The sequence below is a fragment of the Poecilia reticulata genome, chromosome 23, assembly GCF_904066995.2.
Source record: "Poecilia reticulata chromosome 23, P_reticulata-male-v2, whole genome shotgun sequence".
NCBI classification, from domain to species: Eukaryota; Metazoa; Chordata; class Actinopteri; order Cyprinodontiformes; family Poeciliidae; genus Poecilia; species Poecilia reticulata.
In genome coordinates, this window is record NC_088852.1 from 3,265,285 (window position 1) to 3,290,838 (window position 25,554).

At 38.4% G+C, this 25,554-nt stretch overlaps 2 protein-coding genes across 14 annotated transcripts in view; one reads left to right on the forward strand and one right to left on the reverse strand.

The window, feature by feature from the left end:
- The window catches only part of LOC103459369 (rho GTPase-activating protein 8), a 148,528-nt gene that overhangs the window by 54,384 nt on the left and 68,590 nt on the right, over positions 1 to 25,554 (reverse strand). For all 13 annotated transcript variants that reach the window (XM_081604203.1, XM_081604200.1, XM_081604197.1 and 10 more), the window contains one exon: positions 8,009 to 8,099. The gene's annotated coding sequence lies outside the window, so the exon portion shown is untranslated. The remainder of the gene's footprint in view (positions 1 to 8,008; positions 8,100 to 25,554) is intronic.
- On the forward strand, positions 4,849 to 19,211 carry LOC103459368 (shaker-related potassium channel tsha2). The gene is made up of 3 exons (XM_008400875.3): positions 4,849 to 5,002; positions 5,278 to 8,237; positions 12,772 to 19,211. Exon 2 carries the CDS (start codon positions 5,423 to 5,425, stop codon positions 6,863 to 6,865), a length of 1,443 nt encoding a protein of 480 aa, XP_008399097.1. The 5' UTR covers positions 4,849 to 5,002; positions 5,278 to 5,422; the 3' UTR covers positions 6,866 to 8,237; positions 12,772 to 19,211.

Here is a 25,554-nt window from a genome sequence, read left to right on the forward strand (position 1 = left end):
CAGGGAAGGGACGGTTTACCCTGGAGGATCCAGCAAGGAGTAACTGAGAATGAGTTGAATATAAACTGGGAAGGTTGATTACTGAACAAGGAGCAGATGGCTGATTAGAAACGGGTTGCAGGTGTGAGGAGAGAGAAAGAGAAGCACTAAAGAATAACTTTAGGAACTAGAATCACAAAGGAAGGACTGAACTAAAGTAAATAGAGTAATCTAATAAAGAGAAACTAAGGAATACAGAATAAACAAATATCAAAACAACACAGGATCCTAACAGCTTCCTGTTTCACAATGTTTGTTGCTGCTATTAAGCTAAACTGAAAATATCTGGAACTGCGATTGAGATGCCCATCCATCCACTGCCTTATCCTCTGCACGGAGGAACACGGAGGGCTGGCAACTTTCTCCAGCAGTCATTGGGCGAGAGGCGGGGTACTTCCTGGAAAGGTCGCCAGTTCATCACATACGCACAAACTCACACCTAAGGGCAACTTTAGAGAACCAATTGGACCTTAATACCAGAAGAGATTAAGCTTTTCTAAACACAGCTGTGATAACAGGAAGTCCTCCTGAAGCCTGAAATACTGACACTGAGCAGAGAAACTTTAAACTTCACAGGACAGCAGACTGACCTCAGTACAGATTATACTGAAAAATATATATATCATTTTTCAATAACACTTTTTCTATGTTTGGTTTCTATGATAGTAAATCTATTTTTGTGATGTAGTTACCAGAGGCCATGTATGGTGCATCAGTGTGACATAAACTGGAACTTATCAGATTGTTACCCAGGGTCTGTGTGCATCTTGGTTAAGTATTTTTTTATTTCTAATTTTATTTTTACATGTTACAAGCAGATAACTTGGAGAACGCTGTGAAAGTTCAGTTTGTAAATAAAAAATAAACAAATTTTTTAACTATAATTATTAATGCTGGAGCTCCACAGGGTCGTGTATTCAGCCTCTCCAGCTTTTTAACTACCATAAAGCCAGATTGATAACATAAATGTCTGCTTTATTTATAAAAACATATCCATTTTTAGCTCATGAATAATTGTAAATTATACGCAGATGTTTTGTATCTGAATATCTTTTTATACTTGTAGCATTCTCATAAGCATTGGGGTGGAAACATATATTTATTTACTGCAGATGCATATTTTTATAATTGTAACAACAGAAAATATGACAAATACTACCAAAAATATTCTACAAAAAGTTTTATAAAAGTACCACAAGCTCTATAAAATGTGTATATGGTTCTATAAGATCACTGCATTTTACCTAACATGGAGGAAAATGAACAAAGACAAAATATTTTAAATGGGATAAAAACAAGGGAACTAAGCAGAATGAAAAGATGGGGATATTAATGTAGAACTATGATATCCTATTAAATGTTAGAATAAGACTTATTTGTGCACTGATTTCACATTTTATTTGTTTGATGCAAACCCTAAAAAGCAGCAAAAACGTCTGACTTTACAACAAGTTTTGTTTTCCTGTTGAAGATTCATTCAAACCACAAAGCCTAAAGGTCTGTAGAACTTCGTCAAATTAAGTAAAAGTTATTATTTCAGATTAACAGATTTTAAAGCAGCTGCTCAAAGTAAACCTTCTTCTCTAATTTTACCTGATCTGGTTATAAAGCAGCTGATCCCAGATCAGTGTCTGTCAGCAGTTTAAATGAAATGAAAACGAGGGAAACCGCTCAGCTGCTGCGGCGGCTCATTTACATTGGAGTGTGGGATTTCACCAGTGGGGAGGTGTCCCACTTTACGTCCAGTGTTCAAGTCATTCATGTCCTAATTCTATTTCACGCTAATTCAGTCTCATGTATGAAGCATCTTCACAGCAGGAATGGGACCAGTAAGCATCTGCTCCTCACACTCCTGAATTATTGCTCAACATCTCTGTTGACGACGTTTTCTAAAGTAAATCTGTTTGAATTAAAGCAGCTTTTTATGAAATACCAAGAAAGCAGCACTTATCTCACCCTGATGAATCATGAACGAGCCTTCAAATTCTGCCTAAATATTGATAAAATGTGGCTGTGGCACAGTTGAGCCTTCATCCTACATAAGCTGGAGTTCTGCAGAATAAACACAACAAGCTCCTGACCATTTTTCAAACCCAACTCCTCTAAGTGACCCAGAACTGCACAGTTCAAACCTCCGGCTCTCTATCATCCATTATGGTGACAAGGATAACTTTTTCAGGCTGGGAAAGTCCTCTTTGCTCTGTTTGGGCATTTAAAGGGGCAGATTTAATATTTTAATCCCAGGGGTGGGTGAAACAACCTGAAGACGAGGTGACTGTGTTAGAATGTCCCATGAAGTTTAAAGAGGCCAAAATTATGATAAATAACAAAAATAAAATTAATTCAGGTCTTATCTTTGGACAGAAGGGGGAATAATCAAGAGTCATGGCTCAGCTTCACTTATTACAGCTAGAAACTAGAGATCGGGCCCAAAATCTGTGTTTGAACATTCACAGACGCATAAAGACAGTTACAAACTCAGCCTTCTGTCATCTGAAGAACATTTCCAGGGTTTAAGGACTAATGTTGCACCAAGATCTAGAGAAACTCATCCATGCATTTATAGTTCGTCGCATTGATTAATGTGACACGTCTGCCTAAAAAAATCAATCAGATCCAAAACTCTGCTGCTGGAGTTCTGACTAAAACCAGGAAGAACATCAGCCCAGTCTTAGAGTCCTTCCACTAGACTTTAAAATACTGTTATTATGCTATAAATCACTGAACAGCTTAGCACCAAACTACATTTTCAGCCTTCCAGACCCCTCAGGTCTGGCAGAAGCTGCACGGAGAAACAGCATTCAGCTTCTATGCACCACAAATCTGGAACAAACTTCCAGAAAACTGCAAAACTGCTGAAACACTGAGCACCCACCTGTTTAGAGCTGCTTTTGAACCATATTAAATGGGACATTGATCAACATATTTGATGTGTATTGATGATTTTGATGAAGGTTTATCAGATTGGTGACTATATGACATTTTATGACTCTTTATTTTTATGTTTTTATGATGTATAGCACTTTGAATTGCAAAAATGTGCGACACAAATAAACTTGACTTGGTGTTAAGAGTTGCCCCTTTAAGGTTTAATCCAGATGTTTATCGTTTCCCAGCGACTTGAAACATTTTCTGAGCTGCAGTCGATCAGGAAAGACGGACCGGAGTGATGTTTCACCAACATGTGGAGGGAAATGTTTCAAACAGCCAGCTGGTGTGTGTGAGTGTGTGTTGATGTTGCCGGCGATGAGCTCACAGCATACTGGGAATGAGCTGGTGTGTTGCTGCAGTTGCTGCAGCCAGCTGGGGCTGGGATTTCGCCATGAGTCAAACGATTTGGGTCGCAGTAATGAGACAGACACACGGAGAGAGGATGAGTAAGAAAGATTTTAAAGTGGATTTGGAAAAAGGAAGACAGGTTGCTGCACCAAATTCCCTTGAAGTTTCCAAAAGGTATAAAGGAGCTGATAAGCAGCTGGTGCAACCAGCAATAACTCTCAGTTTTGCTTTTCCATCTGGCTTTAGCATGATTGGTTTTGGTTTCAGTGAAGTTTCTGCAGGTTTCACCAACTCAAATTTAAGACTTCTTAAGAGTTTAAAGATCATTATGAATGGAATTAAAGACTTACATCTCCATAAAAATATAAAAATACTTTTTAATTTATACATGATAGAAGCTGAGTCAGGTAGTTCACTAATTAGCAAGGGTGTGCTAGCAGGGAGTTAGCGGTAGCTTCAATTGTCTCGAGTCACAAAATGCAATGAAGATATGAGTGCAACTCAAACAAAAAAAAATCGTAAAATATACAAGATCAAATAGTCCTGTCAAGACAAATTGCAAGTATTTAAGGTGAACTTGTATTTTTAAAAATGTAAGACATTTAAGTCCTTAATTGTAGATACGTGACACCTTGGGAATTTTGCAAGGCAGCATTTAAAGCTTTAAACTCGAGAAAAGAAACTTTAAAACCAATTCCAAAATAAAATGTAGTGAATACCAAACCTGATGATTTGACCAGACAGGTAAAAAGAGCATTACAATAGTAACAGTAATAATGCTAGTAAACAGTAGAAGGCGCCACAACACGAAAGCGTTTCCTTCCTTCACAGCTGTGAAGGAAGGAAAGGAAACAAGGAAGAGTAAATATAGATAGATAGATAGATAGATAGATAGATAGATAGATAGATAGATAGATAGATAGATAGATAGATAGATAGATAGATAGATAGATAGATAGATAGATAGATAGATAGACAGACAGACAGACAGACAGACAGACAGACAGACAGACAGACAGACAGACAGAAAAGGAAGCTACAGTGTGATTCTGAATAAAAACTGGAAAACACTTAAAGATACTACATATTTATATTTATACATATTTATATTTATATATCCATTAACATAAACTACACTAACTACGCCACAGTTCAGATTAAACTCTAACATGATGCATTCAAGTCTGACAACATGTGGAAAAGTTTAAGGGGTGTAAAAACTTTTGCAGTCGCAGTATCTGTATTAAAGTGAACTTGATGCAGTTCGTGTCTCTGTTCCTGCTTCTGTTCGTTTCTTCATTTATTTTCTGAATGACTCCCTCCCTCCTCCCCTCCTCGGGGTCAATCCATGGGAAAAGAAAGTTTTCCTGCAGCCCTGAGAGAAATCCAGTTATTTTCGGACAACACGTCACCGGTTTTAGTTGCAGCCCAGAAACTTATTTCCATCATCCAGCTCGCTTTCTTCCCTCTCTCTCTCTCTTTCCCTCTCTCTCTCTATGAACTTGTTGCACAGCTGTGTTGTTCCCCGTTCTCACGCACGGCGCCGCACGCCCGCAGCGGCGCACACATGAGCGGGCAGCTTGAGGAAACGTCAGCAGGTTTCGGCTCGCTGCGTGACATTGCGGTGGCCGTTTTCCTTTCAGCGAACGACTCAAGGATGGACGCGTGACGCACCGAGCCACAGGTATTCATTTAGCGGGGGATCGTTGAGGATTTCTGCGGGAATTTTTTTTGCATGAAATCTCTTCCATTTTTGGAGGTTTATTCCTCAAGATGCATGGTTATTTTTTGGAGCGTAAACAGCGACCCATGTGATAACCTTGAACCAACAGGTTCATTACGCACGACACTTTCCGTCGGAAAATACAGTTTTTTCTCAATTGTGACTCATTTATGGCCATGAAATCAGATTAATCTCGAGCATATGTGCTTGCATGTGTGTTTTTATTTCCTCCTCAGAGAGGGAGCGTGCACACACGTCAGCTCGGGGAGGGCAAAGCCTGCTTAAAATGCAGCGAATGTGACAGCCGAGCCCACAGTCCAGACTACAGCAGCGCCTGGACGGGAAAGGTGAAGCGGGGCGGGGGCGGGGGGCACCAGCAGCATGACCGTGGTGCCCGGGGAGAACCTGGATGAGACGGTGGCACTGGCCGCGCTGTCCGCCCAGGATGTGTACGACCCGGAGCGAGCCGACAACCAGGAGTGCTGCGAGCGGGTGGTCATCAACATCTCCGGGCTGCGCTTCGAGACGCAGCTTAAGACCCTGGCCCAGTTCCCCGCCACTCTGCTGGGGGACCCGCGCAAAAGAATGCGCTTCTTCGACCCACTGAGGAACGAGTACTTCTTTGACCGGAACCGACCCAGCTTCGATGCCATCCTGTACTACTACCAGTCCGGCGGACGGCTCCGGAGACCCGTCAACGTGCCGGTGGACATCTTCATGGAGGAGATCAAGTTCTACGAGCTGGGAGAGGAGGTGATCGAGAACTTTAAGGAGGATGAAGGGTTCATCAAGGAGGAGGAGCGGCCGCTGCCGGAGAATGAGTTCCAGCGGCAGGTGTGGCTCCTGTTCGAGTACCCCGAGAGCTCCGGACCCGCTCGGGGCATCGCCATCGTCTCTGTGCTGGTCATCCTCATCTCCATCGTCATCTTCTGCTTGGAGACCTTACCCGAGTTCAGGGAGGAGGCCCGGATCTTCGAGGGGATGATCCCGACAAATGGCACCGCGGGCGCCGAGCCGCCGAACCCGTTCACGGACCCGTTCTTCATCGTGGAGACGCTCTGCATCATCTGGTTCTCCTTCGAGCTGCTGGTCCGGTTCCTCGCCTGCCCCAGCAAGCCCGCCTTCTTCAAGAACATCATGAACACCATCGACATCGTGGCCATCATGCCCTACTTCATCACGCTGGGGTTGGAGCTGGCAGAGCACCAGGGCAACGGCCAGCAGGCCATGTCGCTGGCCATCCTGAGGGTCATCCGCCTGGTCCGGGTCTTCCGGATCTTCAAGCTCTCACGGCACTCCAAGGGACTGCAGATCCTGGGGAAGACGCTGCAGGCCAGCATGCGGGAGCTGGGCCTCCTCATCTTCTTCCTCTTCATCGGGGTCATCCTCTTCTCCAGCGCCGTGTACTTCGCGGAGACCGACGACCCCGAGTCAGGCTTCAGCAGCATCCCGGACGCCTTCTGGTGGGCCGTGGTTTCCATGACAACGGTAGGCTACGGCGACATGTGTCCGGTGACCATCGGTGGGAAGATAGTGGGCTCCCTGTGCGCCATCGCCGGGGTCCTGACCATCGCGCTTCCGGTTCCGGTCATCGTCTCCAACTTCAACTACTTCTACCACCGGGAGACCGAGCACGAGGAGCAGTTCCAGTACACGCACGTGACCTGCGGGCAGCAGCAGGCGCCGTTCGGCGAGTTCAAGCGGAGCGACAGCCGGCCGTCGCTGTCCAAGTCCGACTACCCGGACAGCGAGGACGCGGACTCCGTCAAGTACACGAACTGCAGCCCGCACAAGGCGTACGGCGGGAAGCTGACGGACGTCTGAGGCTCCTTGTTTCCGCCAGCAGAGGGAATGTTTTCAGTTGGATCCCCTCTCCACTCCCGACACGGTCTTCCATCCAGCAGGACAACTGATCAGCCTCTGTAGCACTTTACTGTCATTAGTGAGCAGCTTTAAGGTTTACATTCTTCTGACACGGGACCAAATTAAAACTCAGTTTAAAACTTAAAAAAAAAAAAAAAAAAGCCTGCGAGACAACACGCAGGGTTAGGGGAAAAAACAAAAACAAGAAAACCCTCATTGAATTAAACACAACGAAACTGAAGCTTTTTCCAATACAACTGCGCCATCGTGTGGTCAAAGCGGCTCACTGCACCGCCGTGGCAGATGCAGTTTCCATGGAAACCTTCCAGACTTTTCTGTTGTTGTCTGGTGCAGGAGCAAAAAGTGAGGAGTATCCAAACCACCATGTTGTGGAAGCATCCATGTTGTTAAAAAAACCCACACACAAACTGAGCTCAGCAGATAATTACTAACAACAAGTTAAAAAAATTTATTAAATACAGTCAAAATATTAAGATTATAACTTTAAGCAGTAATTTAATACATTAACAGTTTAATTTTAGATGTTTTAGAGCTCAACCTCGTCTATTGTGGGTATAAATATGTTAAAAAAGATCATTTAAAGAAAAATATATAGAGTAAGAAATCAAAATGAAAAATCAAGAATTAACAGAAAATACTAAATTATATTCATGCTTTATAGTTGTACAGTAGCACAAAAAAGGTTAAAATAGAAACATAAATTATAATACGTAAATTAAAAAATGATTTTTTTTATTTTAGGGGATTTTAAGATAAAATGCAAATCAAGAACTAGTTTAAACTATTAAATTTATTTAAATGAGTTCAAGTCTGAAAAGCTTTCAAACTTTTCAACAAATCACTGCACTGCTAAATATTTTTGTTCCAAAATAATAATGAATAATAATTCAGTTTTAATGCACAAAAGAAAGCAAGAATGTATGAAGAAAATAGGAAAGAAAACATCACAGGAATTTCCTTTAACTGAGTTTAGAAATAATAATAATAAAAAAATCCCAAACTCAAATAGTTTTTCAAAAAGTATTTAAAATAAAAAGATCGGCCCCTTGCTTTCATAGAGATCCCAGCGGTTCTGATCCATACCTGAGCCGAGCTGAAGGCCCCTCAGCGCTGGAGCTTCCTGGTCCAGCAGCACCTGGACTCACCTGGACGGCGGGCGGAGCAGACGGAGCTGCTGGAGACAAAAACAGAGGATTTTTAACAAGCTGACGGAGTAAAAACCTTCACTGGAGTTAATCAGACTGATGGATGTTTGGAGGAAAAGTCAGACGGGTCTTCAGCTCAGACCAACGTTCAGTTCTGGTCCCACAAGGTGAGCCATCAAACTTTGTGTTGTCACTTCCTGTCTGACCAACATGTTGCACAAAATATTTTAATCAGTAAGCAAATTTAGACAAAGATTTGGTTAAGACATCCAGATTCAGTTCCTTCATTTGGCCAGATGGGGGCAGTACAAATAAATTTTGATCAGTTTATTTTAGTTCCTCCTGTTGTATGGAGACAAAATGTTAAGGTTTTTCATTATGATTGTTTCTTTAAATAAAGTAAAATTAAAATACAGAGAAAATAGAAGTTAAACCTGATATTGAGCAAGTTTCAAAGAGCCGTTAAAGGAGGAAAACAAAAGCACACCTCAAGTCTAAAACATTAATATCTATCATAGAAATACTTCAAAATAAAGCAAAGCCACCACAGCTGGCGAGAGGTTCGGAAGAAGCACAAATGAAGTTCGACAGTCCAGTAAATTTATTAAAACATGAGAAAACAAGCCAGTAACGAACCAAATATAGAGCAGGATAATATTTACTGTTTATATGATGTTTTATTCACAGCTGAAAAAAGATTTATAGAACTGCATTCAGATTTAAAACCTGGACAAACAGAAACCTTCAAACCTCCTGCTGATTGTTGTTCTACTGTCGGCCTGCAGGTGGCAGCAGAGGCTCTCAGCAGAGTTTTTTATTCTGTTTCACTGTGAACTTTTTACAGCCTTTTCACGCCTCTATTTAACTTAGAATAATGTTCCAGCAACATCAGCAGACCTTAATGTAATAACATGATTCACACTAAACCAGTGACGTTGTTGCAGGAAATCACTAGTTGTGATTTATAACGCTCTGAGCTGTGACGTCTGTCGCGGTGTCTGACCTCACGGCTCATTAAAAGTCACGCAGAAGTTTCAGAAGTTGGATCTGAATCTGCAGGATGATGGGAGGAAACAGGAGCCGATCAGGTGGAAGATCTCAGGCTCAAGTTAGACGGAGAGGAAATGAGGAAAAGGAGTAAAAGTGACAAAGACAGAGAAAAGGAGGACATCAGTAGGTCATGTTACGTAACGCAGCGTCTCCGTCCTGACAGCTGCAGACATGACAGCTCCAAGAAATATTAAACTAACTGCTTCCACCTGGAGGGATTTACTGCAAACCTCTTCCTCATGTGAGCCAGAGCAGGCAGCTCCGCTCTGACAGGTGTCGTTAGTGTCCGTGTCCCCGCTGTCCCAAAGCCTCAAGGTCTCACCTGGAAAACCTCATGGAGTCCAGAGGAGACGATGCAGAGACAGACAAACACACATCTCCACCTCCAGCTGGTAGAATTCACCGTCAGAAGCTTCTAAACCTGATTTCTACTGGAGCAAAATAAATAAATGTGTAACTATATTCAGAAAAATCACAACAACGGGGTTGATTCTGGTCTGGATCACATTATGAAGCAAATGTCTCATTAAAAAGCACAAATTAAACGGAAGAAAGCAACAAAAATCAATGGTTTAGTCCTAAATATAAAGCAAACCTGGGAAAAATGAGGAGAAAGTAAAAAGTTCCAATAAAAAAATTCAGAGGAATATCACATAAATATCTTCTATTGGGAAAAATAAAACCAAACGGCCAGAAAAAAGGGAGAAATGGCAGCAATTTAAAATAATAAAACAGCTGAAATAAGAATCATTAAATTTATTTTAAAACACAAGAAAATTATGTAATTTAACAAAACTTAATTAATAAGCACTGGTAAAATAAAACTAAAAAGAATATAACAAAAAATTAGAACCATGAAGATATTAAAATAAATTTCCTTTGGCTTTACAATTTTTTTAATGCAGCAATTTGAAATAGAGATCTAAAATATGGGGCAAAAACATTAAATGTTACTTATTTAATATAATTTACAGGAAAAATATTTTAATAGTAAAATACAACTAAAAAGAATCTAATAATTTTTTTAATAAAACATTTGAAATCAATTTTTTTTTAAATTTATCTATCAGGATTATTTTTACAGCTGCATTTTTCTCAAGTACAGAAAGAAATATGAAAATTATTTAATGAAGTAAAAATTAATTATCATTAAAATGTTTCTTAAAAGTGTTAAAACAGATATAAAGTACTGTAAAAATATTCAAAATTATTTAATGAAATATAATAAAAAAATAAAAGTACATTTAAAAGAAAAATAACTTTTTAAATCATTTTTATGTCTTATGAAAAGAAAAATCAACCATTTTCCTCAAGATCCTGAAAGCTTTCTTTGTAGCTGCTTTATTGCAGAACATTTACTTTTAAATAATGATGGTGCAAAGAAAACCAGAGAAAAAAATCTGTATTTTTCAGTTTTTATAAAAGGTTTTGAAAGACAAATCATAACAGTGAAATAAAACCAAATTAATCAAAAATCATTTTTCTTCATTTGTAAGAAAGTTCAAACTTTTATCCCCCTTTTAAGCTGCTAAAATGTGATTTGTTCCAGTTTTTATTATAAACATTAAATATATTTTAACAAATGTAACACAAAAATAGACTAACTGGACAAATTGCTGCTTTATAAACTGTATATTTAACATTATTGCAATTTAAATGTTAATGATTATTTATTTCACATTTTAACTAAGCAAATTATAATGTTTGCTTAGATTTCTATTAATCTATTTAAGGAAAAAAACAAAAGAAATGAAAAACGGTGCTCAACTTTCTGCGCATCACCAAAGTGTTTCAGTTTTCAGTCAAATTAAACTTTTCGTCGCCGTTTTTTCGTGCTGAGCCTCGTGGATTTATTCCAGAATAATTCAGAGTAAAATCAGAGAGCAGAGCGTTCAGCCTGTGTTTCATTCAGCCGCTGTTATTTAAAGGAGGCTTGATGAATTACAAACACGCAGGCTTAAACCGTCTGAGCCGCTGCTTAGCAACAGGATCACAATAACATGTTGTTTACATATGCGGCTCCTGCAGCTACAGACTGAGTGCAGCGCCTCCTGCTGGCCGAAAAGTTTAGCTTTTTCTTTTTTACACCATGAATAAAATTAAAATCTAATGGAAATCAGAGGCAGGGGTCCATTTCCTGGTTTAGACAAAGGATAGAATTCTATTCGCTGTCTATCTCCATGGCGACAGTGGAAGCTCCAACCTGATTGGGCGGCTTTCAACCGTACTTTCACCATGTTGTTTTGCTGTAGCGACAAGAAAAGACGCTTTGAAAGAATCAATTAAAGGTTTGTATGAATCGATCAAAGAAAAATCGATTGAAATTGATTAGGAAATATTTTTAAAGATGGCCGACAAGAATTGGGTGAATCCAGATTCACCCAATTACTGTGATTAATTAATAATTATAGTTCTGTTAATTAATAAAATTAATAATTAAATTATTAATAATGTAAGTAATTAAATAATTTTATTTAAACAGAAAACATAATTTAATCTTCCATCTTTAAATCTAAACTGCTGACGATGATGTTGATGATGATGTCACTGAGGACAGCCAATAGCAGCACAGCTGTTTATTTCACTACATAAGACTAATCAATCTAATTGATCTGGAGATCAGAGGAGTGTGAATATTGGTAATACTACCTCAAAAATATCCACAACGACCAGAATATGAGGAGAAAATCTCCAAACGGTGACGCGTCTGTGAGGCGCGTTGGCGCCGCAGCGTCAGTGAGAATCAGTATCAATATGTGATTTGATCCAATGAGAATCAATTCATCAGCTCAGATCGGCTGGATTCTTAGAGGAAGAGCTGCATGTCAGATCATGAGTCATTTCCCAGGGTAAATTTTTAATCAGTGAGTGAATTCAATAATTTAGCAGTTTGAGGCGACAGTTTGACGGTCGACCCGATCGGGTTGTTCTGAATGTGAGAACAGGAAGTGAATTTTTCACTATTCCTCAGATTATGACTGGATGTGGTGAGAAACTCAGACTTTTATAAACTCAAAATATCAGAAATCAACACCGTAATCGTTTGACCTCTGTGCACCATAATGTTATTACATTTGAGGAGTTATGAGGTTTTTATCTTAAATGCTAAATATTTTTGTACAGTTTTGGTTTAATTACTGCTCTAAATATTTTGATGCCTTTTATGAGTCTCTACTCTCCAGGTTATGACTAATTGATTACCAAATAAGTTGCCGATTATTTGAATAATCGATTAATCACGATTAATCCAGTTAGTAGTTTCATCCCTGCTGCTTCTCTTACCTATAACTGATATTTCCTGATATCATATATGTTATATTTTCTTACGGTTTCAACACTTTGTACAAGCTTTGACTGTTCATGCTAATTTATTGTGCATCGCTGCATAAAAACTAATTTTATTTCAATTTTGAGTTTTGTTTTTTTTTAAATTAGTGTTTTTTTTTTTTATTCTGATAGAAATGTTTTAGTCAATTCCCACTAAGAACTTTTCTTGAAAGTGTTATATTTTGTAAAGTTTAAAGTTCGAGTTGCAAAAACTTAACTAAGAAAGTTGCTATGGAGACGTAGCGACCTCTTTTTGCTACAGTTCTAATAAGATAAAATATTTGCAATTCTTTCATTAAATGATTCTTTCTTCCTCTTTTTCAGGGAAAGATTGATGAACCTCACTAAACCCTCTCCAGCTGCCACCATCCTCCTCATCCTCTCCTGCTTCCCTCCTCCGCTGAAGAAAAACAACAACAAAGCTTGGATTAAAAACAAAAACAAAACTTCACGGGAAACTCGGCTTACTTTTACAGAGCACAGACTCTGAGGTACGACTCAAACGTTACTTGAATCATCAGCTCCGTCCTGCGTATACTTAGATGTTGTTTGGGAGGTTTCTCCTGTTGCTGTAGAGAACAAGAACTCGTTGTTGCTGTCTGTGTGTCGCATATCATATCCAAACCAAACCACGTTACTGCATGCTTGGAAAGCAGAGCATGTGAACAGAAGAAATGTGGGAACAACATCGACAGCTCGCAGATACGGAGCCGTTATCCTGTCAGACAGATGACTTTAGTTTTTTAAAGTATCATGCTGTATATGTTTTATACCAGGAGGTTGACATGGTGAATTATTTTGTAGATTTTTAACATGTTTTTTTTTGCCTTGGTGAAAACAAAGCAGCTCCAGCAGGCAGCTCTGATGAACATGTCTGCACCAGTGGGAGGAAAAATGGAGGTAAAAGTGTGAAAATGCATTAAATCCAGACATCCGATTATATCTGAATGTTGGTGTTTGGATCTCTGATCAGAATGCTGTATACCTGATTTATCACTACCTCAGTGTCAACTCACTGAAAACAGAAGCTTTAACACCAGAAGGACTGATTATTATCACCAACACGCTCAAGTTAAGTTCTCAATTTAATCTCTAAAATATACAAAGAACTAAACTACAAAGATGTTTTCACCTTGATATCAGGTAGAAAAGCACATTTAGAGAAACTAAATGAGCCTCAGATGTCCAGCCTGAGTGAGAAAAGCAGCTTTTTTGCACATTGTTTTGTTTGTTTTTGCATTTTCTGTTAGCTTAAAAGGCAATAAGGTTCTGCAGAGTGGCTCTGCCTGTCTTAAACAAATTTGAATTTGAAATATATCTGAAATTTGGGAAAATAAACAAACTGGGGAACTGTCACACTATTGCAATACTGCTCATCTAAAAGATGCACATTTGTTTGGATGAGCTGCAGGTGGAAACAAGATGGCCGTGTTTTTCTTTGTGGTTCATTTTAGCTTCTTAACTTTTATTTCAAAATATTTGAGGTTTAAAAATATAAAAACAAAACAACTGACAGATTTACGTGTCAGTCATAAATATTAACTACTTTTGGTTTCCCTCTGGAAAGAAGCTGAAGAAAATAAATAAAAATTAATTTGAGAAATTTGGGATCTAGAACGCTGGGAGAATTTTAAGCTTTTGTAAATTCAATCAGTTTCTCAGTATAATACTGAAAATCAGATTAGACCAGGGATTGGACGTTGCTGCTAACTCATCATAGTGATGCCAACATTTCGTTTTGGGTAAAAATCCCATCCAGAAACTGCTGACACTGAAGAATCACAGAGTGACAAAATTTTGACGTTGCTGATATACATCAGTGTATCATCAGCGTAGAAGATGTTCTGGTTTTACAAAATCAACATTAAGGGTTCCTATTTTAATGAGCTTGGGATATTGCGTCACATGAGGAGTTGCTATGGTAACTTTAACACAGAATGACGTCCATACTTTGACATCAAAGACGGGCTACACCATGGGGGGGTCCTTGCAGGTTGTTGGAAATCTACTGGAATTCATTAAGAAACACTTTCACAGTTGAAATGTTATCATATTGGTAACATATTTCTGAAGTTGGGCATCTGAAACAGGGCGGGTCATGACGGCCTCACGCCATGACCCAATCATGGCCGTACAGTTGTGTTAGCTTGTTAGCACATGTGGTAAAATCAATGCGGAGCAATGATGCTGATGGTTAGCTGAAGATCTTGGTAGAACATGAGTGGTTCTGATCATCGTCTTTGGGATGCAGTGTGAAGCATTACCTATGTTGGGGTGTTTTAAGCATGTACAAACTTTTACTGCAAGGCTGTGATGGCTTGTTGTCGTGATATCAATGTATCCTTGAAGCCCAAACAGAACTGGCAACAATGGCTTCATGAGAGGCTACAACCAAAACTACGGCGATCTAGCGGTGGTGGAGACGTGTGAATGGGAATCTGAGAAAGTTGTGCAAAGTCAGCCCAGGATGTGTAGCAATCATCAAGTTTCCCCCAGAGAACCTGGTGAGCCTGGTGGCAGTCATAGGCTGACAAGATCATGAAGAGCAAACTGAGGTCTTGGTCCAGAGCAAAGGGAAGTGAACCAGCATCCAAACACGTTTAGACACTGATTAATATCAAGGTTTGGTGAAAAGAAAGTGTTGGGATGATCAAATGGTTTTCCAGATTTTCTAAATTTGAGTTGAAGGAACGATAATTATACAACCATAAAAGTTGCCCAAAGACAGCTGCTTCCCTCCAGAGAATCAAACATCGTACAGAAAATTTTTAAACTTTATTGCATCTTTTTCTGTCAAAAATCTGAGCAATTGTCACGCAAAGTTTCAAACCTGTGCAGAAATGTTATCACAAAGTTTTAATGGTAGCTGCAGATTTATGTTAGCGTGTTGTCTTCAGTTGTGGATGTAGGAATAGCGCCACCTGCAGCTCATCAGCTCAACTTTTCAAACTGCTAAAATCAAACTAATTCAGGAGATTCTTATATAAACAGCTCTGGAAAAAAATTTAGAGACCACTTAAAATGATCAGTTTCTCTGATTTGACTCTTCATAGGTCTATATCTGAATAAAATGAACATTGTTCTTGTTTCTATAAACTACTGACAGCATGTCTCTGAAATTCCAAGAACAAATTTAGTTTTTATTTGCAGAAAATGAGAAACGGTCAAAATAATAAAAAAAGATGCAGTGCTGTCAGAAACACTGCAAAGAAAACAAGCTCATGTTCATTTAGAAACAAGAATACTAATGTTTTAACTCAGAAAGAGATCAGAAATCAGGATTTGGTTGAACAACCAGCAGGTTTTCAGTGCATTTCTCCAGAGCTGGATATTTGCTGAACCTCCTGGATTCATTTGGACTGAAAGGCAGGTGCTGTGGGCTGAGACTGAATCCAAGCTCTCGCTCTCGTGCTGAAGGTTTGGTATCGACAAACCTGCGTCACTGCAGCCCACATAAACACAGAAGTTCATCCACTCTGCAGCGTTCGCCGGCCGTCACTGCTTTCCCGATGCATGAAAACAGCCGAGGGAGATTTCAGCTCTGACTGATGATTAATTTGTTCTGCATACTGCGCGTGCGGCAGCGTATCGATAACGACAGGCAGCCGAGGTCGGACTGTTCGTCCTGTAAAACAGTTTCGTTTTTCAGCTGAAAACTTCAGGTTCATCACCGAGTCATTCTCATGCTCCAACAGGAAGAAGCAATAGATTCCTGCAATGTGGGGAGGAGTGTTTGCAAAACGCGTCACTATGATTTCCTCACTTTTCTTTTTAATTCCATTTGTTGATGTTTATTTTTGTGATCTATTTTTGATAAAAAATAAATCCTTCATTCTGATAAATCTCCATGTGTTTCACATGACAACACATGCATTTTCTGTTTTTTGTGTTTCATTTGGCTTTGATGTTTTAATGAGTCGATTTAAAATGGGTTCAGATTCATTCATCCTGCGGTTAGAAGAGCTGAAAACAAGGCAGAGAAATAGAAAGTAATTTATTCAATTTAAAGGGGAAACGTCTTTTCACTAACTATTAAAAACTTTTAAATATTATAATTATGAAAGAAATTTTAACTGAACCAACGCAAGAGATTACATTAAGTCATTTAAATGCAATAAATCAGCTTTTTTCTTTAATTACATAAACTAATTAGAGAAAATGGTCACTCAGAATAGTTTTGCAAATCGAAAAATCTATTTTATAGATGTGGAAAAGAAACTGCCCTCTAGACCCTTTACCATAAACTACCACCAACAATCTGCGACTATTTTACATTTCTGAAGAGGAATCCTGGTTTTAATTTAGCCTCAAGCAACAAGCAGGAGTTTATTTAATACCTAAAACATTTTTAAACTTTTTAGCTCCACCAAACTTTTAAACCACATAAAATTTGACATCTCAGTTTCACAGGTCAACTTTTTTTAAATCAACGTCCATTAAGGCAAATTTGATGTGTAAATAATTTAATTAACAATCTAGTAAGCGTAAAAAACTTTATATGAAGCAGAAATGAAATTTAAAAAGTGTTTAAAGTACTTCAATGAGCGGAAATTGAAACTTAAAAACATTACAAAATAAGATAAATGAACGAAATAAATAAAAATTTAATTATAAGAAGACATTTTATGGGTTAAGCATCTCAAATTTAACATTTAATTTAAGAATGAATATTTAATTTCAGTATTGGTAATGACTTTCAGAAGGTTTAGGGCTTAAATTGATGAAACAGTTTTCAATTGTTCTTTTCAGTTTCTCTCCTCATCTGTACTACGTCTCTGATTATCTGACTAGCATAGCCTAGCTAGTCTAGCCTCGCCTAGCCTAGCACAGCCTAGCTAGTCTAGCCTCGCCTAGCCTAGCATAGCCTAGCCTTGCCTAGCATAGCATCGCCCAGCCTTGCCTAGCCTAGCTAGCCTAGCCTATCCTAGCCTAGCATAGCATCGCCCAGCCTTGCCTAGCCTAGCTAGCCTAGCCTATCCTAGCCTAGCATAGCATCGCCCAGCCTTGCCTAGCCTAGCTAGCCTAGCCTATCCTAGCCTAGCATAGCATCGCCCAGCCTTGCCTAGCCTAGCCTAGCCTAGCCTGTCACATGTAGGAATATTTGGACCATTCCCAGGCAGACCTCCACCATCTCTGACTGGTTTAGACCCTAAAATGAATCTGGTTTGTGTTTGTTCATGTATCGGTGATTCCTTTTGCCTTTCAATGACTTATCGCAGCGATGCAACCTCCGATTTTTTAGCCACAACTTTGAGAAATTAGGTTGCAACTCCGACAAAACTGGTTGCAGTCTAGAGCCTTGGCAGTATATAAACTGACATTATGTCAGAATCTGAACTGACTGCCTGTTTGGTCTGCAGAGTATTTTACCAACATGTCGAGGATCATCAACATGTTTCCTGGTAAACGTCACAAAGGTTTCAAAGGAGGGCAGCTACTTTTTCCACATGGTCGTGTTGGTCTGATAGCATTTTCTCTTAAATAGGTAATAATTTTGCAATAATATCCCTTATTTACTGTGGTCATTTTATCAAAACTTGCCATTTTATCTCAAATTAAGCTTAACCTCTGGACATAGAAACCCTCTGGTTTATTTAATGTAAAAAAAAAAAATATGTTGAAACAACCATAAAATTCAAGCATGAATGTTGAAACCAACATATCAGATGTAATTTAATTCACATTTACTAAATCAGACATTGCTTGATGGGACTTTGGTGCATCCAAAGCAAAAGGGACGACTTTAAACTTATTTAAACTGAGCTGCTCATTAAGTGGCCATTAATGCATAAGGTAAGTTAGGTTTGTGAGTTTATTGTGTGGTTATGTAAAAACTCCCCTGATAAGAAACCAGCAGTGCTCCATCTATATGCAATAACACATAATGAAAATATCATCAGTAAATTTGTCTGGTTGTTTCTAACTGTGCATAAAACCTTTTTAGTGCCTTAATCAGAATCTGTTATTTTTAATTTATCTCAAGTACTATAAATAAAAAATGTGCATCATGTTATCACTACAGTGATGCAACCGACTGGTTGAACATAGAAAACATGTATCATCGATAAATGTTTGAATGTACAGTATTCAGTCTTCTTGTGTGACAAAGTAAAGAAAAATTAACCACAAATACTTCAGAACTTCAGAGAAAATGAGAGTTTAGGATAATTTTCAGGTTATCTGATGATTCTAATTAAACGTAACCTTTTATGTTTAATCGATCTGAATGAAAAAAGAAATAAAAACTGCCCATATGTTGGTTTTTAACACACTGTTCTGTCTCAACAATGTTAGACCCATGCAGGCATGAGTGTAACAACTTCAGTGTATTTTCATGTATTTAATGATGTTCTCATGCTTCGGTCCAATTAATGCAACAGAAAAAATCGTACATATTAATATACATAACATATAACCTGTCTGCGAAATCTCAAATTGCGTCCTCTGTGTTTTGCTCTAATTATAGATGATATTTTTGTCAACCTGAGTGTCTGTGTATGTTTCTGTATGACAGCTATAATATAAAAAAAAAACGGAGCGTTTCAAAAATGTAATAAATGTAAACGGCTTCAAACAAACTGTATTATGCACAACAGAGTCATTCTGAATCCTAGTTGTGACTATGTTCAATGTGGCCTTTACTTTCTCTTTCATGTAATGCAATGTTGTAAATGATTTGTATAATATGATGTTTATCAAAGTTACCAAGGCTTTATGTTTTTAAAAAATGTTTAATAAATAAAACAACTGTGATAAACTGTAAAGCATCTAAGAGTTTATTCTCGCTAAATAGTTTCCTAAAGTGCCTTTAGTGTTTTTTTAATTATGCAACTTTACAAGTTAATAGTGTAAAATGCAAAATTTAGTTTAAAAAGTACAAGGTATTATGTAGGAATGCAATTAGACATCATATGTTGCAATGTCACATCTGTTATTATCCATTAGCCTGTAAGCTATTGGTCCTACTTAGCACCTTTTATTACATGCTACCTTACAAACGATAAGTACCACCTGTTAGCTTACCACCTGTTAGCTTAATTTATTTTTTATCATGTGTTACCTTGCTAATTATTAGAGTTAGCTCGTTAGCAATTAGTGACATGTAGCACCTGCTAGCTCGTTACCAATTAGCGGCATGTAGCACCTGTTTGCCCGCACTAGCTTAGAAGCTACTTACACCACTTAACACTTCTTAAGATCGTCTAGCTGGTTAGCTTTTTAGAGCCATCTTCTCCACGTTAACATTCATTAGCATGCTAACTATTGGTACTAAGTAGCACTTTTTATCATGTTCTACTTGGGTAATTATTAGTGCTACCTAGCACCTGATAGCATCTGTTAGCTTGTTAGTTAATAGTAACTTAGCACCTGTTACCACTCATTAGCTTATTAATTATTGATAGGTAACATTTTGTATAATGTGCTACTTTGCTCATTTTTAGTGACACCTACCGTGTTTACCCGAAAGTAAGACAATGTCTTACTTTCTTTTTATCCCCAAAACCCCCACTATGTCTTACTTTCGGGGTATGTCTTATATTTGAAAAAAATTGTCGAATTTTTTGTTTTAACCATAAAATTAACATTTATTAACAACCTGAACAGTATTGTATTACCGTATTTTAAGCAGGAGGCGGCAGTGACAAGTGCAGGGGACGGCGCGGTGACGTATGGAGAGGGGGACGGCGCGGTGACGTATGGAGAGGGGGACGGCGCGGTGACGTATGGAGAGGGGGACGGCGCGGTGACGTATGGAGAGGGGGACGGCGCGGTGACGTATGGAGAGGGGGACGGTGCGGACGTGGGCAGGAGGCGGCGCGCAGCTAGATGAGAGGGAGGTGGCAATACCCCCGTGTTTCCCCGAAAGTAAGACATATGGCACGGCTTATATTAGCAGACCCCCCCTGAAGCCCCCGATACGTCTTACTATCGGGGAAACACGGTAGCACTTGTTAGCGTCTGTTAGCTTGTTAGGTAATAATGACATTTAGCACCTGCTAGCACCATTAGTTTTTTATCTCTCGGTGCTATGTAGCACTGTTTTATCATGTGGTGCCATGTTAGTTTTTAGATCCACTTAGCATCTGTTAGCTTGTTAACAATTAGTGACATGTAGCACCTATTTTCCCCCTCTAGATTATTAGCTGCTTACACCGCTTAACACCTGTTAGCTTGTGAACTATTAATCTACTGATTCCACTGCTTTTATTCAATAATCAAATAAATTCCAACCAAAATATGAGTGGCATATTGAGGGAAGATTAGTTTGACCAAAAGAGGTGGACAATGTTACGGTAAATAAGTGGAATTCCATCTCCAGATGTTTAACATCCTACCAGATGAAATGTTTTATCTATAAACCTCTCTAAATGTATCTGTTTATTAGCTGCGTTTGTGGACAGCTCTGCAGTCCTGTGGGCCATGAGAGCAACGAAGTCATTTTGTATTCTAACTGCTTGACTCGTGTTTTCAGAGTCAAGTAGATCAAGCTGATAACCTGCTTCCCTGCAACCGCTGTCGTCCCTGTCCTCATTCAAAAATAATGACTCCGCTGCAGGGAAACTGATCCATTACGTAACAAACGGCGCCGAGGGACTCTGAAGATGGCAAGAGAAAGGAAAAAACTCTGCACAGCTGAGGCTGGAAAAGAACCGGGACTACTGACCAAACATGGAACGACGTCTTAAAAACACTGAGCAGTTCTCATAAAATATTGAGTCTTTTTTTCTAAAAATAAAAATACTTTCAGTTGGATATTCAGATTTTATGTTACTACATTTAGGCTTTTTTCATTATTCTTTCACTGAAACAGAAAAACGAACAATGAAACTAGATATTTGATGAGTAAATTTATAAAATGCAACTAGTCTTGTTTCTTGAACACAACACAGAGAATAGTGGATTTAACCAAATCCACTAATAACGGTTCTGGATGTTGTGGAACGGGGTGAAAATCTAAAGCAACTTGTGAAAAAATTATGTTAATATGGACCAAAACCTCTGAGGAATGTTTTCAACAATGTGTTTACTAAATCCTAGGAAGAATGAAAAGGTGGATTTGAAAGAAAAATGGCGTCCAGAGAGTGAAACGAACATGGAAATGGCTGCAAGGGAGAATAATTAAGAATAATTAATTCAGAATAATGAGGGGGTTAATTAAGAAACAACTGAATATCGATATCCACATCGGTATCAGCCGATCTTAGTTATTATTTAAATATTGGTCCTATAACTAAGAGTTTGTTTACGCTCAGATGCTTAATTCGTTCATACCAGATCCAAAAATGAACCGCATGTCACAATAACAAATTTTGATCAATAAATTGTCCCAAAAGTTGTGATAAACTATACCAAAAATAACCATTTTCAAATAATATAATGGTACTAAAGGCATGAAAATGCAAGAACACATTCTCAAATATCAAAGAATTTTAAATTCTAATCAACATTTAGCACTAAAACTGGAAGATATTTTAAATATCAGACCAACAGAAACAACAAATAAATTAATTGTCTTTCAAAGAGAGTTGAGGCCAAAACTGAAGACTTCAATTATCCAGCTTTTGGGAGAAAGAGAGGAAAGAGAAAAACAATAAATCAAGCAAATGTAAATCATTGAGGTCGTTTTAATTGATTAATTAATTGATTATTGAACAGAGTAACAGAGAATTTATGCAATGTTACAGCAGCGTATGATGCCATTTTTGGATAAAATAAGCAAATCTCATCACCAGCTTTTCTGCTTTTCGATGAGAAGCAAATGGAAACTTTGACTTCATGATGTTAAAAAATCTGTGAATTTCTCTAATTGAGTTTTAGAGTCATTATTTATGCTTTAATAATCTGTATTTTGCTGTTCACCAGCCTGCAGGAGGAATTCGTTCAATTCATTACTTTTCTTTCCTTCTGGTGTTTCTGTGGCCGGGATGGGACCCGGCCGATGGGACCCGGCCGATGGGACCCGGCCGATGGGACCCACACGGCTGTTCTCAGCGCTCAGGGAAACAGAGGCTGGCCGTGTTAAACAGAGAAAAGCTTCGTCCTCCTGCTGCATGACTTTATGTACCTCACATGTTTTATTCATGCAACTAACTCAGAATCTGCTCAGCTCCTGCTGCTGCTCTGCCTCAACTGAGGCAAAGAAAAATCTGAACACAAACATGGTTAGTCCTGCTACAGATACTTAGAACTTTAAGACGTAAATAGTAGCAAAAGAAGAAGAATCCAGGTGTCTGACAAAAAATCTGGTTTTAAACTAGAGGTCAGTTAGGATTGCTGAAATAATTCTGGATTTGTTAAATGCCAGAACATAAACAAAAATTATTACTTTTTAAAAATTATGATGTTAAATACATTAAGATTACTAACACTATCATTTAAAAAAGTGTGAAGGCGCTGGATTAAACTGGAAAGAGTCTTTAGTCACAGGAAAACAAGTCCTGTAACACTAAATATGCAGCTAGTAATCAATCATTCGGACGATTAATCAATTAATCTGATTCTGCAGCATGAGGCCATTTAAGCATTTTCTTATACATCAAAAATACAGTAAAAGATGCAAATAAACTATTACATTTCTATTTTAAATGAAAAAATAAATGTGTTATTGGATAAAATGCAACATAGCTTTACTTTAATGATGCTTGATTATTTGTAGATTCATTGATTAATTTTGCAATAACTGATTAAGAATTGGACAGCAAAAGGAGATTTATTGATTTTTTTTTCATTTTATTTAATTTGACCAGAACAAATTACAACTAGGTTACTTGAGGATTTATAGATAAACATATTAACAGAGAAAGAAATTTTTTATTATTTTCTAAAAACAAACAAAAAAAAAAAAACAGCTTTGACTTAATTACTGCTATGACTTTGTTGTACTTTGAGAAAATTGACTTTATTTCAGTCTCTATACTGCAGTTAACGATTAATCGATGATTAAATTAGTTGACAATATTTCAATAATTGATTAATCACGATTAAACCGATTAATCTTGTGAGGATCTATTTTAAATTAACAGCTGCAGCTCGTGTGTTTATTCGGTTGCTGCTGGGTGATCCGTGGCCTGACGACCATCAGCTGTTCTGGATGTACCATTTCTCTGCCCGTCTTCCCCACGGTTGGCGCTATTTTATTTTTTTAAGTGCTGATCAGCTGTCAAACCTGCCAGGACGCCTCTCCTTCATCTTCATCCTGCTCGGCTCCTGCAGAGCCTCCTGCGGCGGCGTCGTGTCACCCTGACATCTAAAGTGGCTGCATCGATCCGCCCGCCGACACCCAGCCCCATTCAGGTCGGCGTTATGGGGATCAAAGCGTCGTTTCGCCATCGACGTGGCCATTTTATGGTTTCTTTATTTACTCCGAGCTGTGAGGGTGTTAATTTACGGCCTGCTGACGGGCTGTAAATTATTTTTAACCCAACAAGCCGTGCGGCTCTGGGGGACTCAGTGTTGGCTCCTAATGGCAGGATAAGTGGATTTACTGTCTGCGGCGTTCTGATAGTTTGGGATTTTTTATTTCAATTTGACATTTTGGCTAATTTAATCAGTTATAATTTAGTTTTAAAGTGGGTTAGCTAGCTATTATCAGTTAAATATTGTTAAAATTCAGTTTTTTATTCTATGGTTAATTTTTACGTACAAAATTGAAAAATATCAAAGTTTGTGATTATTTATACATTGGGTGTTGAATAACCAACAAAATATATAATTTTATAAAAATGTATTTAATTATTGTTGGACTGACTCTGGTGTTTTATCCCAACTTTTGCTGTCGCCATTTTGCGGACCAGCAGAGGCACCGCCATCAAAAATATATTTCACATCAGTTCAAAAGGCTAATAAATACATTTATCATCTATAATTTATTATATCATCTATAATCCGAGTGCATTTTGGTTGGTTAGTTTATAAACACATTTTATTTGAACCATAATAAATGATGGTGACCAATATTTTGATGTGTAATGACAAAACTTGGCAAAATGTAATGTTAAAATGTTTGGCTTTGCATTTTTGTTTTTATTATTTAAGCACATTGAACTGCCTTGTTGCTGAAATGTGCAAAATAAATTTGATTGATATAGTTCCAGTTTTAGTTTTTACCCATTAATTACCGTTTTTATTTATTTCAGTTAACGAAGACATCTTCTCAATTTCAGTTTTCATCATTTCTTCCTTTCAAGCCTGCGGGTTCCAGAATGTCAAGGCGTCTTTTAAATGCTGCGTTTAGGATGGAACATGGTGACCCCTGCAGAAACAGCTGAAGTAAAACCTCAGAAACACAAACCTCCATCATTAGCAGCTCAGCTCGGTTCATGTCCCCATCCCCCCCATCTGTCACTTCGCCTGTCTCTCCCTCTTCGCCGGCTCTTCCGTGACGTGACTCTAATTATAGCTCCCTGAAGTCGGGCCCCGGCGGTCCCTCCAAGGGCCGTGTGTTGGTCTTGAAGGGCGTTGCGTGAAGCTGCCTCGCTCTTTTCCCGCTGCATGCTATGGGGCCTATAAATAGTGCAGAGAGGGCGACTCTGCATAGGTGTTATATAAGCATCCTGCGTGTTTATGAATGAGGACAGGGCTTGCTTGGTACATTCATAAGTCTTGCTGCAGCTGCTGCTTTGTTCACTCACCCATGTGAAGGGAATAAAACTTTGCATGAATAAGAGTTTGGCCAATAGTGAGATTTTATTTAAAGGGCATGTATCACCTATGTAAGCCCTGAAAGGCAAATTAAAATGTCTTTTAAAGGCATATTTTCTGTTATCTAGAAGTAAAAAAAATCCAGAATACTTTTAATATTCTTATTTTTTTCCTTATTGAATTTTTTTTTTCTGAAAGGCAAATCAAACTTTTCTTTTATTTAATGATATACAGCATAAAGGTGCAAAAACAACTACTCTATAGACAGTAACTCTAGTCCTGATCAAATCAAAATGTTTTAAGCATTGCATTGATATGCCATTAGCATTCGATGCTGTGATCGGCGCCATCTTGGTAGGCAACTGCAGCACAAAGCATAAATGAACCATCAAGGCTTCCAGACCAACAAAAAGAAAACATATTGACCCTCTTGACCAAAGTGCAAGAGAAATATATATATAAACA

What these genes read in the sequence shown, in the direction of transcription:
- LOC103459368 (XM_008400875.3), top strand. Translation starts at nt 5,423, where the DNA reads ATGACCGTGGTGCCCGGGGAGAACCTGGATGAGACGGTGGCACTGGCC.